The sequence below is a fragment of the Poecilia mexicana genome, unplaced genomic scaffold (genome assembly GCF_051168715.1).
Source record: "Poecilia mexicana isolate PSO_F unplaced genomic scaffold, ASM5116871v1 scaffold_20, whole genome shotgun sequence".
Lineage (NCBI taxonomy): Eukaryota > Metazoa > Chordata > Actinopteri > Cyprinodontiformes > Poeciliidae > Poecilia > Poecilia mexicana.
Window position 1 is genome coordinate 8705316 of NW_028263389.1, and position 14685 is coordinate 8720000.

At 36.8% G+C, this 14685-nt stretch overlaps 2 protein-coding genes across 2 annotated transcripts in view; both read right to left on the bottom strand.

The window, feature by feature from the left end:
- Position 1: 1 nt before the first annotated feature.
- On the bottom strand, positions 2–2357 carry gpr141 (G protein-coupled receptor 141). Its single transcript, XM_014992932.2, has 2 exons — positions 2135–2357; positions 2–1234 (listed from the first exon to the last, which is right to left on the bottom strand). The coding sequence occupies exon 2, from the start codon at positions 1231–1233 to the stop codon at positions 328–330; it is 906 nt and encodes a 301-aa protein (XP_014848418.2). The 5' UTR covers position 1234; positions 2135–2357; the 3' UTR covers positions 2–327.
- A 6083-nt stretch (positions 2358–8440) lies between these two features.
- pign (phosphatidylinositol glycan anchor biosynthesis, class N) overlaps positions 8441–14685 on the bottom strand; it is a 13204-nt gene continuing 6959 nt past the window's right edge. The window contains exons 18-29 of the mRNA XM_014992929.2: positions 14153–14244; positions 13307–13412; positions 13110–13218; positions 12874–12976; positions 12671–12773; positions 11264–11350; positions 11011–11066; positions 10496–10571; positions 9559–9632; positions 9317–9359; positions 9124–9176; positions 8441–8970 (exon numbers count right to left, since the gene is read on the bottom strand). Coding sequence (XP_014848415.2) covers positions 8847–8970; positions 9124–9176; positions 9317–9359; positions 9559–9632; positions 10496–10571; positions 11011–11066; positions 11264–11350; positions 12671–12773; positions 12874–12976; positions 13110–13218; positions 13307–13412; positions 14153–14244 — 1026 coding nt within the window. The 3' untranslated portion in view covers positions 8441–8846. The remainder of the gene's footprint in view (positions 8971–9123; positions 9177–9316; positions 9360–9558; positions 9633–10495; positions 10572–11010; positions 11067–11263; positions 11351–12670; positions 12774–12873; positions 12977–13109; positions 13219–13306; positions 13413–14152; positions 14245–14685) is intronic.

Consider the following 14685-nt stretch of genomic DNA (forward strand, 5'->3'; position numbering starts at 1 on the left):
GTGGTTTTCAGATTGCATTTATTACTTGGCAACATATAAATTTCTGCTATTCATAAATACAATATCAGAACTGGACCTGAGTTCATAATCTCTGGCGAAAACATTTTTTATTAATTCAACAACCAAGCATTTCTGCAATAATAATAATAATAATAATAATAGTAATAATAATAATAATCAGCTGAAATAATATTGGTTAGATAATGAAGCAGGCAAAAGGATCACAATTTGATATCAAATAAAGATCAACAAGAAATAGAAAATAGAAACACATGTCGACGTTTTACATCAGTTTGTCTCCTGTATGCACATTCACAGTTATTGTGTTCACACAGTCCTTCTTCTAAAGCACATGTGGAGTGTTCTCCTCCCCAGGAAGGTGAGCATGTCCAAACAGTTGAAAGTGGTCAGGCTCAGTAAGACTTCGTTGATAGGTTCAAGCTCAGGTTGCCCGATGTAATGCAGCCGGAAACTATGGTAGGGAACGAAGCAGATTAGCATGATCAGTGTGAAGCAGAGGCTCTTCAGTTGAGCCCCGAAGTCTTGCTGAGACCTGCATCCCTGGCGATCCCTTTTGTACAGAGTCCACAGGACGTTGGCCTGAAGGGCTGTCAACACAACAGCAACCACTATCACCAGTGTGCTTAATATGTAGTTCAGCACTTGGGCAGATCTCATGCTTTCTGCAAAATGAAAGCACTGAGTGGAATTTTTATCTTGATCTGACTTGCCATAAAAAGAAAAAATGATGCAAGGGATTAAGATGAGCACAATGACCCACATCACTACACTGCCGATGAGTGCTTGCATCCTGCCTAAGGGCTCCACCTGCCTGGTCCTGCAGTAGTGTGGCCACAAGCGAGTGATGAGGATGATCATGTAGAGCAAAAAAGACATGTACATGTGAATGTGGATCATAGCGCTCACCATTTTACACCACTCGGGACCCAACTTCCACTCATTGGTTACATAATAGTAAATTCTGAAGGGCACCGTCAGAAGGAAGACGAAGTGGGCGAAAATGAGGTTAAACACGGTAATAGAGGTGGCAGAAGCAGCACTGGACTTCAAGATGTGCATCATCAGGCTCAGGCTGACCGTACCGCACAGCAGAACCACAGAGTAGATGACCGTGAGGGTAATGTGAAAATCTGGGGATGGAGCAGCCGTTGGTGTGACGTTCTGAGTCGTCATGGAGGTAGACGGATGCTGCGGGGTCACGCTGGAATTCATCCTAAAGACAGAAGGTTTCAAACAAAATCCATTGTTGGAGACAAAAAGGAAGTTGGTGTAACAGTTAAATGGGTAGTGCTATAATGATAGGGAAGAAAATGTGAGAGTCGTTGTTGGCTTTTTATAACCTAAAAATCTTGGTAAAATAAAATACAGGCGTGGTACTATAGGAACTTATTCAGCTATGTATTTCGTCTTGTGTAAAATGTGAAAAAGTAATTTGTTACAAAAGCTACCTATAACCTTTACATGTGCTGTACCGTCCAGACTAATTTACCTTTTATTCTCAGTCTGATGCATTCTGTTTTGTCGAGTTGGCCTTTCTGCAGTCTATTTAGGTTTTGTATTTTTTTCACAAGCACATTCACTTCTGTTCATGAAACCATGACGCTGACGCATCTCATCATCATTTCAAAAGTAAAGACATTTTTACTTTTGAAGGTTCTCTTATCACCATCCTCTTGCAGTTTGTTTGAAAAAAAAAATATGACCAATTTACATTAAGGTTTTTGAAACAAAAATACTAAAATGTACAACTATACATGAGTTAAAATTCTTAATAGAAATATTCAAAGCTCAGGACTCAGTTCTGTTGTAAGACTGTCAGTGACTTACAGGAAGGGTCGGTATCATTTGAACGAACACATCTTATAAAATGAATTTAGAGCTAATTTAGAGAACTTAGTGCCTTACTATTGCTTGGTCAGGCAGCTTGGTTAGCAGCAATAAATTTCCCCCTAAACACCAGATTAGCACTACTTACAACAACAAAAACTTGATTTTCTTTTGAAGAATATTTTGACAATGTGTCTTGCTTGTATATTAATAAAGAGAACAAAGCAACAACCTCATGCTGAGCAGAAGAAGAGATGTAACCTATAAGCTTCCCATGTAGACTTACCTTGTAGTCAAAGATTTGGCTCCTGCCTGATTTTAGGAGTCCCAGCAAAACGTTAGAAACTCTGTCTATCCTTCATCCCACCGGAGTGACAACTCCAAGTCTCGACAAAGTCAGTAAGCATCCAAACGCTTTCACAAATATGCAATTTGCTGTGTCTAAAGTCAGTGTAGGTTATTGAAATGAGCTACGTGTGTCGGTGTCAAGAGCCCTTTTGCATACTGCCTGTCTGTACTTTGTTTGAAACAGGAGGTGACTTCATGTCAGCATAACCACAGAAATGGTAGCTTCCTTCTTTTGGCCACCCTCTGTTTGTACTCTGTTTTTTGGGGCTTTTTTTTTCTTGCTGCTGTTGCTATTCTTTAACTCCAAGAAATACAACATTTACATAATTAATTATACCTCACATACAGCAAATTACTTTTATTAATGTCAAAAAATGTCCTTTACATTTATCCAACTTAATTTGTACAAGCTTATAGTTTATTTTACCTCATAGCATCTATGGTATACATAAATCTAATGAATTCTTATTTGTATAAAAATCTGAGAGCATCTGAAATGTCTTAACTGTGTGGTAGCAGGCTGTTGCATTATATCGCCATAGCATATGATGATAAACGTGTAAAGAGAGGTTACTCAGGATATCATGGTACGAGTAGCGATGTTGACATATATCTTTAAATATTGCAGTCAGTTGCAAGCATTGCAAATGTTTTAGGTGTTGTTGATGCCAACTGGTTCCCATGGGTTTTGCAGTAAAAATAAATAAATAAATAAATATCACACTACTTTTATCAAGTTTTACAAATTGTCATTGTACAACAACGGAATTATAAGTTTGTGATGCTGCATAATGTAGATTACACTGTTACTATTTGACTATTTTCATAAAATCTGAATATCATCCATCCATAATTTAGTCTATGGGTTTCTGTGAGGGGCTTTCTGAACTGTCTGAGGAAGCTGCAGTACCCATGGCAACTTGCGCAAGCCACAGTTACACTCTGTTGCTTCAACGTGAGTATGCAAAGCTGCATGTGGGTTTAGTTATTTGACCCTGTAATTGTTTGCATCTATAAAAAAAATGCACATCTGGTCTTGTGATTTATTTTACTATGCAAAAAATTTCTGTCAAAATGGAAAACATACATGTCTTGTTCCTTAATTTCAAACCCTTAGTTAGAGGTTTCACTTGCATGATGATCATTAGCCCACTAAAAGGACAACTTTCAGTTCAGCTTCAGCTTTTTTCCCCCAGATTCATGTATTTATCAGGCTCATTTTATAAATTGATTTCTTATTTGAACCCATAAAAGAATGTCCAAAGCAATTGAGTGTTTACTTCTAGTTGATGTTATTTGATCAGTGTCAAACTGGAAACCTGATACCATCAGTTTCTTTGAAGAAACTGATGGTCATAGTTCTTGAAATAAAGAATTATGAAGCTCTTTATTTTATATGAAGAAATGTGACCATCAGTTTTCAAGAAAAACAAAACAAAAACAATGGTCATAGTTCTTCATAGAACTATGAAGTTCTTTGGTAGTCTCTGGTCAGTGTGCTTCTACATTTGCTTATAGCGTTTCTTAAGGTTGTCAAAAAAAAATCAGTCTCATGAATTTTAAGTCTGGTACAGGAATACTTTTTGTTCGAATGCTGTTGAGTGTGTGCAATAGCCCCATGTGGAGAGATGAGTAACACTGAATTGACCCAATTTCAACGTTGTGTAAATATGCTCTCACACCAACTGCTGAGACCGGTTTATTCATAATTTAAATAGGAAAACTAATCAATATCCTGTAAACTCTCCGATGGGGTTGTTTGTGTTTTTCAGTGTTTTGAAGTTCTTGTTTGGTTTTGTTCAATCAAAAAACTTATGTTGGCATGTAAGTCTTTCAAGTTTGCGACACCATTTTTCCCTTTACTGAAAGCTCTAAATAAAAGTGTGATCAATTGCATCCAGAAGTCACCAATTAGCAGCGTCTGCCTGTGTATTATTCAGTCCCAGTTTAAATCCAGCTGTGTGTTCAGCTGTGTGTTTAGACTAGGCTTTAAATGTTTATTAGATAACATTAACAAGCAAAAAGCATCAGACCAAGGAACAACGTAAGTGATAAAGTTGTGACGTTTTTTTTATAGCATTGTTATAAAGAAATGTCATGAGTTTTGGGCATTTGAGCTCTGTTCAATAAATCACTTCAAAATGGAAAGATTGTAGCACAACTGCAAAGCCACAACAGGTTTGGTGTGAATAAAACAATAAGTACTGAAGGCAATTGTTAACAAAGTAAGCAATTTAGATCAAAACATTTAACTAAACTAAACTTCTAAGCACAGATTAAAAAAAAAGAATAAAACTAGTGATCTAAGGAAAAAGTAGTAAAAAGGAACCAGGAATAAAATTGTAACACCAACAACCGATAAACAAACGGAGGGCTATCACAGATCAGTGTGAATATGTACTTTTAAGAACCAAGGTTTGGTTTGAGGAATTAGAATGAGGCCAAATTATCTCTAAAAGTTGACAAAAAATAATAATATTAATAAAAATACAGGAGCTGCCAGGAGTTCAAACAACCATTTTGTAATCCGAGCAGAGGATAAACATATTAAAAAACAACAACAAAAACCTACAATGTTTGTGTGTGGAAAAACTGTGTGTGAAACACAGACATGGATTGACAACTTGGTAAACAAACCACAGGCAACATCTAGGGTTAGCAGCTCATCAAACAACAAAGGAAATAGTGGCTGTGATGCTACTTAGCCATTCTTGTGAGTCCCACATGTACTGGTGGTACTTACCACTACTTGTGTATACACCTTACGGTTAATTTTTGCAAGAAGAGAACAAGCTATGATTTTAACACTGCAGAACTAATGGTGGCTAACTTCTTAGCATTAGCAGAGCTTTAGCTTTGGCAGCCGGGAAAATTGCATAATATATTTAGAAGGACTCCACAGAAATATTTTATACAAATACAAGTCTCTTACTAGGCATTTATAGCAAGAGAGAAAGTGAAAACACCAATAGCCTCAGCTCTGCCTTGCTTTTGGCTTGCATTAGATGCAAACAAAAACACAAATAATTGAACAATATTTAAATAGTTTCATCCTGAACTAATTTCCAGGTCACAGTGGTAAGAGGTCCAGAAGGAAAATAGACATGCCTCATTGTCAATGCCAGGCAAGATGAATATATAGCTCCAACTGTAGTAACCAACTACAAAGATTGTATTTAACCCTTTCACGCATAGTGGTCACTACAGTGGACAGCTATCTAAAGGCCATTTTCTTGTGTTTCTTGTGGATTTTTATGTTATAAATGCACACAGTCCACTGAAGTAGACACTAGTGCATCAGGCAAAACACTGCCAACTACTGTCCATCTATTGCAAGTGCAAGAATGTTTTTGTTAAATCCAATATGGCTGACAGACGGAAGCATATCAGACTAACTCGGAAATATCCAGTCCCCCCTCCTACTGTGGAAAACTCTTGCAGGTAAAAAAAAAAGACATCAAGAAAGAAACCCATAAAGACTAATATTACTGATGTATTTTCTAAATAACAACTTTGTATTTGGAGAAAATTACTACTGATCACCTGTCCACTGAAGTGGACGGCATGCACCAGTGACAATATTTTGACAAGTATTGATATCAATACTCTGACTATATCTACAATATGCAACATTTCCAGCAAATATTTTGACAGTAAATAAACTTACATATTTTAGTTCTTAACTTGATGTCCATTGTTGCCATTAAGAAGTAAAGTTTTCATACGTTACCGGCCAATGGGAGCAGTAGCTGCAGTGGAGATGAGGATGATGAAGAACCTTTGATCACTGAGGTAAATCAAGATGTTGAGGGACATGAAATAACTGGAACCTACAGATTACAAACCTGCATGCAGTCCAAAAAAGAAATCAAATTCTGGCCTTAACAGATCAGGAAGTGAAGACATTTCCAGTAATAAATATGGAATCATGTCATACCTCAGATACCCGAGGTCAAGAATGTATTGATCATCAGAGTCAGGTCTTCATCTTGACATCATACTTGGTGTTTTTTCACTTCTTGGAGAAGGTGAATCTGTTACATTTCAAGGAATCTGTAGCTTGTGTGCTAATAAATGAGGGTTCCATCCAGACACGCTCAAGAGTACCAGTGCCATCCCATCTAGGGCAGTGGTGTCCTCTGCCTTGAGGTCCAAGATCCTGCATGTTCTAGTTCTCTGCCTGGTGGTAGCAACTTCCTCCTCAGCATTTCCCCTTAGGTCTTCTAATGAGCCACCATTTGATCCAGGTGTGTTGAAGTAGAGAGAGAACTGCATGTGGAGGATGCCAGTCCTGGAGGATCGACTTTGGACACCATTGGTCTAAGACAAACCCATGAGATCAGGCTGAGGTCTGGAGAACACTGGCCCTACCTCACTGCAGCCAAAAATATCAACATGCAAATGATCCAACCTGGAGACAAAATTAAATACATCTGCATCCGATGTGTTGTTTGCAACCTGGGTGCTATGCATATCTTCATACAAGATAGCCTTGATTTTTAGAAGTCTAAAACTGAAGAGACAGAAAACAACAGAATGGCTGAAGTGTCATATTCAATGTTGTTAGTTTTATAAAATTAAAAATCTCCATAATAAAATCATACTACTTGAGAAGGAGCCAAAATAAGACTAAAATGAGACCAAGCGGTTGAATGAGAGGGACTGAATTAAGGGATCTATAATAGTTAACATTAGAGCAAGATAAGAGTTGAATAGAATGTTATATATTTATGCATTCTGCTAACTAATGTCAAAATATATTCACAATATACAGCTTTCATTAGTTGAATAGACATAAGCGCATGTTGTCCACCTAAGTGGACACTTGGACAAATCCTTAAAAAAAAAAAAAAAAAAAAAAATATATATATATATATACCAAAAAAATTGTCCCTTATTTTTATGCCCTAAGAAAATCAAAAGCACTTTTTAAAAAAATCCTGACTTACAGGAACATAATTCATGCATGATGGGGTTAAATTCAAGAGAATACTCAGACCAAATATGGACCCTTCTAAGTAAATAAGAGACGAGTTTAAGAGGGATTCATCAAGTATGGCTGAAAAGGAAAGGTTGGATCAACATAAAGAAATATCAGAAAACAGTAGAATAATTATCCAAAGACAGTTTCTCTACCTGTATACTTGCATTGCTCTCTGTTTTCGGCTTGACCATCAAAGGTAAAATATTCCTCTTTTGGGCACAGTTTAGCAGCTTAGGCTTAGGTCTTGTTGCATTGAACCAAGCGAAGGTGGGTTAATACAACACTCGCACTAACCTGTAAATTCCTCGATCGCATATTAACTGAGTGCTTGCTTGGGAATTCAAGCTACAGTAAAGAGCCACATGAGGAAGTTCTTCTTGTTGGACTAGAACATTGACCAGATAAACCAAATTTTATGATCAAAAAGTTACTCAGTACTCTGGTAGACCTTATTTTTCTCTTTTTTTAACTCTTATATTTTTAGACGACTCCTTCTTACTACTTGAGTAGAAAATTACTGAATTAGCACTGTTCTTCCTTGAGTACAATTTTATGTATTTTTTAACTGATTATATATTTTTGATCTACCACAAAAGTAGCAGCTTAGGCTTAGGTGTGATCTGTAGTGATAAAAAAAAAAAAACTAAAAATACCGTCCCTGTGGTAAATTATGGTTTCGATCATAAACTGTCTGCACGTTCAGCGCCTTGTTCTTTCTTGCTGCTAATTTGCTCAGTTTACAATGCAAGCTGTTTATGCCTTTGTCTGTAAATAAGTGGAATTTAAAAATTTCTCCTGCAGAATTAAGTTTGATCAGCAGTTTTTTTTTTTTTTTTAATTAAGATAAATTTCTACTGTTAATGGGGGGGTATTATGTATTTTTCAGGCACATGGTGCCATTTTATAACACAAGTAAGGTACTATGTTACCTTCACTTGACATTAAAATGCTGTATATATCTGATGACTATGAGGCATCAAGGCATATCCTGAGCAAACATTAAGACACTCTTGAAAGGCAACAACCGTTAAAGCAACAATTGTTAAAGATTGTTGCTTAACGATTGTTGCGTTAAAAGCAACAATCCGGGTATGTGTGTGATTCCCTCACACGAAATGACATATGATATAAAACTCAAAAAAGTCTATTTTGGCTAACATACCCCAAACATATTAGTAAAGGCTACGGGTCTGATGCAACATGTTTCTATTACTGTCAAATTGTATCTTGTATAAATCAGCTAGTAAACAGACAAATCACTTCCTGGTTCCTTTTTTTTTATTAGTGAATATGCAACAACAGGTAAAAACATCCTTTCCCTTTATTAAATTCCATGTACCCTTTACACAAGCTTGTGCTAAACTTTAAAATCACAAATCCAGAGTTTGTTTAAAAAAAAAAAGATTAATTTATAGTTAAATACTCAAAACACACGTCCAATTATTTTTTATTTAATTTACAATTACACCTGAAAAAAAAAATCACTGGGTGTTTAGAGGGTGGTGTAAAAACAGGGCTTGGCAAAATTGATTCTTGAGCTCATTGAAGGTACTTTCCACATTAATGCATTTATATAAAAACTATACTAAGCATATCTAGACAGAATAAATACAAAACATTTGGCATACACAACCTACAACATTTGACGGCATAAATAAATTTGTATCTAAGGAAAGTGCATCTTCGATCTGTTCCACAGGATGAGTCTTTTTGAGGTGAGAACGTGTGTGACCACACTTAGCAGCATCAGGAAGATCGTCATCGACATCACTATCACGTAGTGACTAATGCTGTAGCACACAAAAAAATATACGTTTTTTTTTTTTTTTTTTTAGGTAAATCTGCGTATTGCAGGTGACAGAACAGCAGCAAAACAAAAAGAAGTGGAAACAATCTGTGAAAATATGTAATGAGTAGCTGGTGCTTTATCGACACCAACTTACCTTGTGCCAATATCCAACCAGCTTCCATAGTCTTGCACCAGGAAGAAGAAATGCTGAGGACAAGGAAGTTAAACATTTACCATGTAATGTTCACATAAATTCTACATTCATCAGAAAAGGTATTGAGCCAATAAGGCTTTTTAGGGTGTGAATTAAATTGCCCAGTAGTCTGATATTATCTCAAGTAATTTACCAGTGCCATGACATCAGAAATAACCAGGACAATGAGGAATAAACTGGAAAGGAAGAGGACATAAAAAAAAAATCAAATGGAAAGAAAACATGAACAACCAAAATGTGTAACAATATCCGTGTACTGCAGAAACAGCATAGATGCAATTTGTATTTTATATTTCTTAACAGACTAAAAATGTGTTCATGTTGATAAATTGAACATGAACAAAATGTCAGATACAAACGTCAGACCAAAATTACCTTCTTGATGAGAGCTGTGTTGCAACCTGGATGGTCTCAAAGGTACACATTACTATGATAAATGGAATAATAACCTGAGAGGGGAAAAAAAAGACAATTTTAAAGAAACTTAAAGACAATCAACATGAAATCAGCAACTGTAATTGGCGCACACATTTACACGCTGATGATGGGAAGCTATTGGATTGTAGCCTGGGTGGGGGCAGTCTGACAGAAGAGAGGCTGCTATATCGCATCATCTGCCCTTCTAATTAATAGCAGCAGGCGAGGTGGTTGAAGCTTCTTACTCGACTACATGGAGAAGGAATTGAATTCCAGAGCAAACTCCTACCACCGTTGCAGCGAACATTTAACAGAGAACAGTTCAATCCATAATCTGACAATGGAAGTGCACAACACCTGCGGACCAACGCAGGCATGTCTGTCTGCTTAAACTGACAACAAGCCAGCCTTAATTAAATCAGGCAGCCATGCGGCCCACGATAAACTCATGGAGTTAGTGCAGATCAAAAAAATAATCCTTGATTTGAAAATCGGTGTCCTCAAATACTCTCCAATCAATCTGACTGAGGCTGAGCTCTGTCTGAATGAAAGCGGGGTGGAAAAAAATGTAGCCTTCAAATATGTAAAGCTATAAGAAACGTGTTCCAAAAGATTTGCAGTTGTAATTGCAATGAAGGGAAAATAATACTAGAAAGCATCGACTCAGTGGGGCTGAGGCAAATGCAAGTGCATATCACTCCTTTCATATTGTTATGTAAAAAAAAAAAAAACACAAAAAAAAAACATTCAATCTTTTTGAAACATCAGTTTCATGTTTGTCTATATGTTGAAGTGAGTTCCTCTTTACATTTTAATGGGGATATGTAAAGAGAAATGAATAATACTGTGAAGTTCTTCACACGACATGACATAACAAACACCTAGAGTGGCCTACCTTCCACATCATGAGCCCCCCCATGATAAACGGGTTGAAAACAGTGAGGAAACAGTAGATGGAGGCTGGGTCAAAACTAGACAACAGCAAAAAGAGGAAGCATCAGTAACTACAGAGAAAACTAGAGTTAAAGTAAATCAGAAACATAAAAAAAAAGAACCAGTTTTGAGAAGAACAGCAGACCATTAACATGTTGCTTTTAAACTTCACATTTCCGTAATTCTGTTGGTGGCAAAGAAAATGTCTTGGTTCAAAACCTTCAGAGACTAGTTTCACTAAACAAACTAAAGCACATCATAAACGGAAATACGTTTTCACAGTTCACTTCTCTGCTTCCTCTATTTAAATGATCAGAAGGCATCTTTAATAAAGCAAACACTGATGAGACCAAGCACACAAGATGGGTTCACTAAAACCTCAGCGCCTACAACTATCCTATTCACGCGTCGTGTCATTTGTAACACAAAAACAAGCACAAGAAAAAAGGACGTTCAAACACACAAACATTATCCTACCTGTTAATGGACGCTATGTTCCCTGTGCCAAAGAAAGCTGTTATTATAAAAAATACCTGAAGAAAATAATAGGGAAAAAACTGAAGTAATGTGAATGTAACATATTATTTAACTATTTTAAGGGTGCTGCTAAAATTCTACAAAGGTTATCTAAGCTCATAAGGACTACCTTTAACAACCCTCTGAGAATAAAGCACCTCAGTTTACTAGCTTTTACTTTAACTTGCAAACAATTACAGTACACCAAGGATACAAAAAAATATGATCTTCTGATGTCGTCCAGCTTCAGCTGTCGGATTTTGGTAATGTCAATGTTGGCTGAGAAGTCAATTGTGGACAGCTGAAAACAAAGGAACACAATTAGAAACCACTTTTGGGCGTTTTTAATGAGCAATTTGCATTTGGCGCATGATCGACTGACTAAAAACCTGATAAAATATCTCCCACCAGAAAGGTCACTTGCCTGACTTAAAACTATATAAACGGTCTACCGCAGAAGAAATGTGGGTGAAAAGCTTGTGGCAACATTAGACAAGAATTTGGATGGGGTCAAAAGTCAGAGAGAAGAAGAGGAAGAGGAGTGCTATTGATCCCCCACAATTACAATTTACGATATTTGTCATCAAAACTTTAGCCATTGTTTACAGAACATTCCTCTGGAGTACATTGCTATATTGACAAGACTAATCAAAACTGTTTTATCCAAAAACAATGAGACAAGGACGTGTCATTCTGAGGCACTGATATGTTCACTGACACAGATATGTAATTTTAAGAGATGAACTACAAATTTTGAGAAACAAACTGGGTTTTGTAGGTGATCCACACCGTTTTGGCCCATTTCTCCAGACAGTGTAACAGTGTTTGTTTTTTTTTTTGTTTGTTTGTTTTTGTGCTTCCTTGCAGAACTTTTCAGCTCAACAGGCACATTTTCCATGACTGAGATCACGTCTTTGCAGGGGCCATTCGACTTTGTTGTATTTAGACCACTTTGTGACTTATCTGGTTGCATGGTTAGGGTCATGGTTCATTTGGAAGACTTGTTTGACCGACTCTAGCCAAACACTTCAGTTATAGTTTTATCACACAAAATAACAATATTTGTCACTGTATTCAATTTCGCATTTTTTTTTTTTAATTGCTTTTGGAGAAATGATTATTTCCTAGCTGAAAGGTCTTTCAGGCTATGTTGTTGCAGAATTTGTTTTGCAGTGAGTAATGACTTCAGCCTGCATCTTCACAAGGACTTTTGCATTTGTTATGGTATTAATACCAACATTTCACACCAACTTATAACATGCAAAAAAAAAAAAAAAGAAATTCTCTAGAAGGTTTGAGGTGTTTCCACAAACACAAAGCCACAACCTTACTATTTGTTCGTTCACCAACTATTTAAAGGCATAACAGTAAAAAATATTATGACAGACATGATTCTGCGAGCTCTCTCTGACTAAAGTAGGAAATCTTTGGTCTGATTCTTTGTGCAAGAGTGAGTAAAAAACAATTAAATGTTATATTCTTTTATATTTTAAGTCTACTAGCGAAAGCAAAAGCTACATAGTAGTTAATGTGGACACAATTTTTTTTTTTTTTTTTTAAAAACCAGACCTCTTGCCACATCCCCAATTTTTTCTCATTATAACTTGCATTCTAATGCTACCTCTTGTCTTCTGGAGTCACCCTGAGCGAGTAAGGCCTCCTGTTCAATGTTGATCCACACAAACATCAACCAAGACAAAACCGGAGGGAACAAGGCCTCTGACCTAAGTAGGATGGAACAGAAAGAATGTTTGCATTCGGCAGATTTTCTGAAGCGGTAAAGCTACAAAATACCAACTCAATTTAAAAAAGATCTCGCCATACCCAGTACTGAGAAGCAAGTAAGTGGATGTGAGAGACAAAAATATGCTGAGAAGTCGGTGAAAGAGACGCGTTGAGCTCAAAAGAGGAACAAAAATAGAAGATGCTGAGAAAAGACAGACAGCACACATAGCTTCACTGTGGCATCAGATCACTGTTTCAAATCAGAACGTGCGTTTTAAATAATAACTTCCAGTGGATTTTTCTGTGACACTGAGAAAAGTCTTTCGTCCACCAACCTAATGTGCTCCAGCTGATGATCTGATTTAGAAGGGGCAGGCCTTGTTTCTGCTGCAGGCTGGAATGTGTGAGCGATGGGACATACAAACACACGGCCACATGGATCATCTGTTGGGGTTGACAAGTAATACGTCTTTTAGCAATTGTTGAGAAGACAAAGAAAATAACACCCGGACCTGGAAAAGCAAACAATTACCTGACTGAAAAATTGCCGTCTGTCGCTTGTGTGCAGCGGTGTCCTCCGCCGTGATGACCAGAGATAACAGGCCGAAGTGAAGAGAGTAAGCAGGCCTGCACAGGCACTGAGGGAAACAGAAACTAAACTTTTAACTTTCTTTTGTTTGTTTTTGAAAATCAAAGGTGTTATGGAAGAGAGTCAAGACATCCTGCTAAAACTCTGTGCAGAGTGCCTCAAAAATATCTGCATTAATAATAATAATCTCTTAAAATCCTTAAAATGGGGAATTCACCTGAAATTGAACACGTTGAGTTTTTTTTTTTCTGTGTTTCAGAAGATATATTGGAATATTTTAATTTAATGCTAACAAAAGCTAATAAGATAAAAAAAAAAAGTTCTACAAATGAGTAAGCATGTTTATGGAGGAAAAAACTTCAAACGTCTGACCTACAGAAGAAATACATCCTTGCAACCATTTCTAGCAACTTCCACCCACAACTTCTACTTAAAATGATGATGCACTTTTCATACCTGGGAAGAGGGAAGTTAATGCATTTTCACTTGCTTTTCGCCCAGTTTTAAAGAAGTTATGCTTACACAACTTCACTAGAAAATACAGTACTGATCTAAAGCCACCTTATCTTATGCCTTCAAATCCAAAACAAAAACAATCCTACTTTTTTATTTTTTTTAATTGTGACCTGCCAGAAGCACTGTAAATGTTTCACTTCAGAAGTTGAAAAAACCAGAGCAATGAAAAACCAAATGTCTAAATGTGACAGCATTTCATTTCTGAGTATGAAGATCATAGGATGAAGTGGTAAATGTTCTGATAAACGCAAGCAAAATAAAGGAAGTACTCACACCAGACGTAGGTTAGGCTCTCTGCCCACAACGGGCATCAGGGGGAAAACAGCCAAGCACAGGCAGCCAAGAAGCCAGCTCAGTGAGCGAAGCTACACAGGAAAACAGTCAAAAAGAACCACAAACAGTGGTGAGTGGGGGATTAAGCACACAGTGAAATTTTGTTTAACGAACTTGCAAAAAAAAAAAAAAAAAAATTGCAACAAAAATTAGTACGCACAATTTGGACTTTAGAAAACTGAAACGTCAGATTTCTGTATTTCTACAAGAACTGAGGTATTAATAGTTTTCAAGGTCAGAGTGACTAAAAATATGAAGTGGTTTTTTTAAACAGGTTAGCATGTTCTTTTTTGAGACGTTTCAGGTTACCAGGTTTTTTTTCTAAGCTTTTGAGTCCAACACATGGACTCCAATGTCACTACAGAGAAAACCGTGACATACAGAGAGGTTCCTTGTTGACTTCGATGGTTGCATGGTGCAACGTGTCGTTGCGAGGTGTTTGTGGTAATATCTTGGGTTTTAAATTCAGCAAA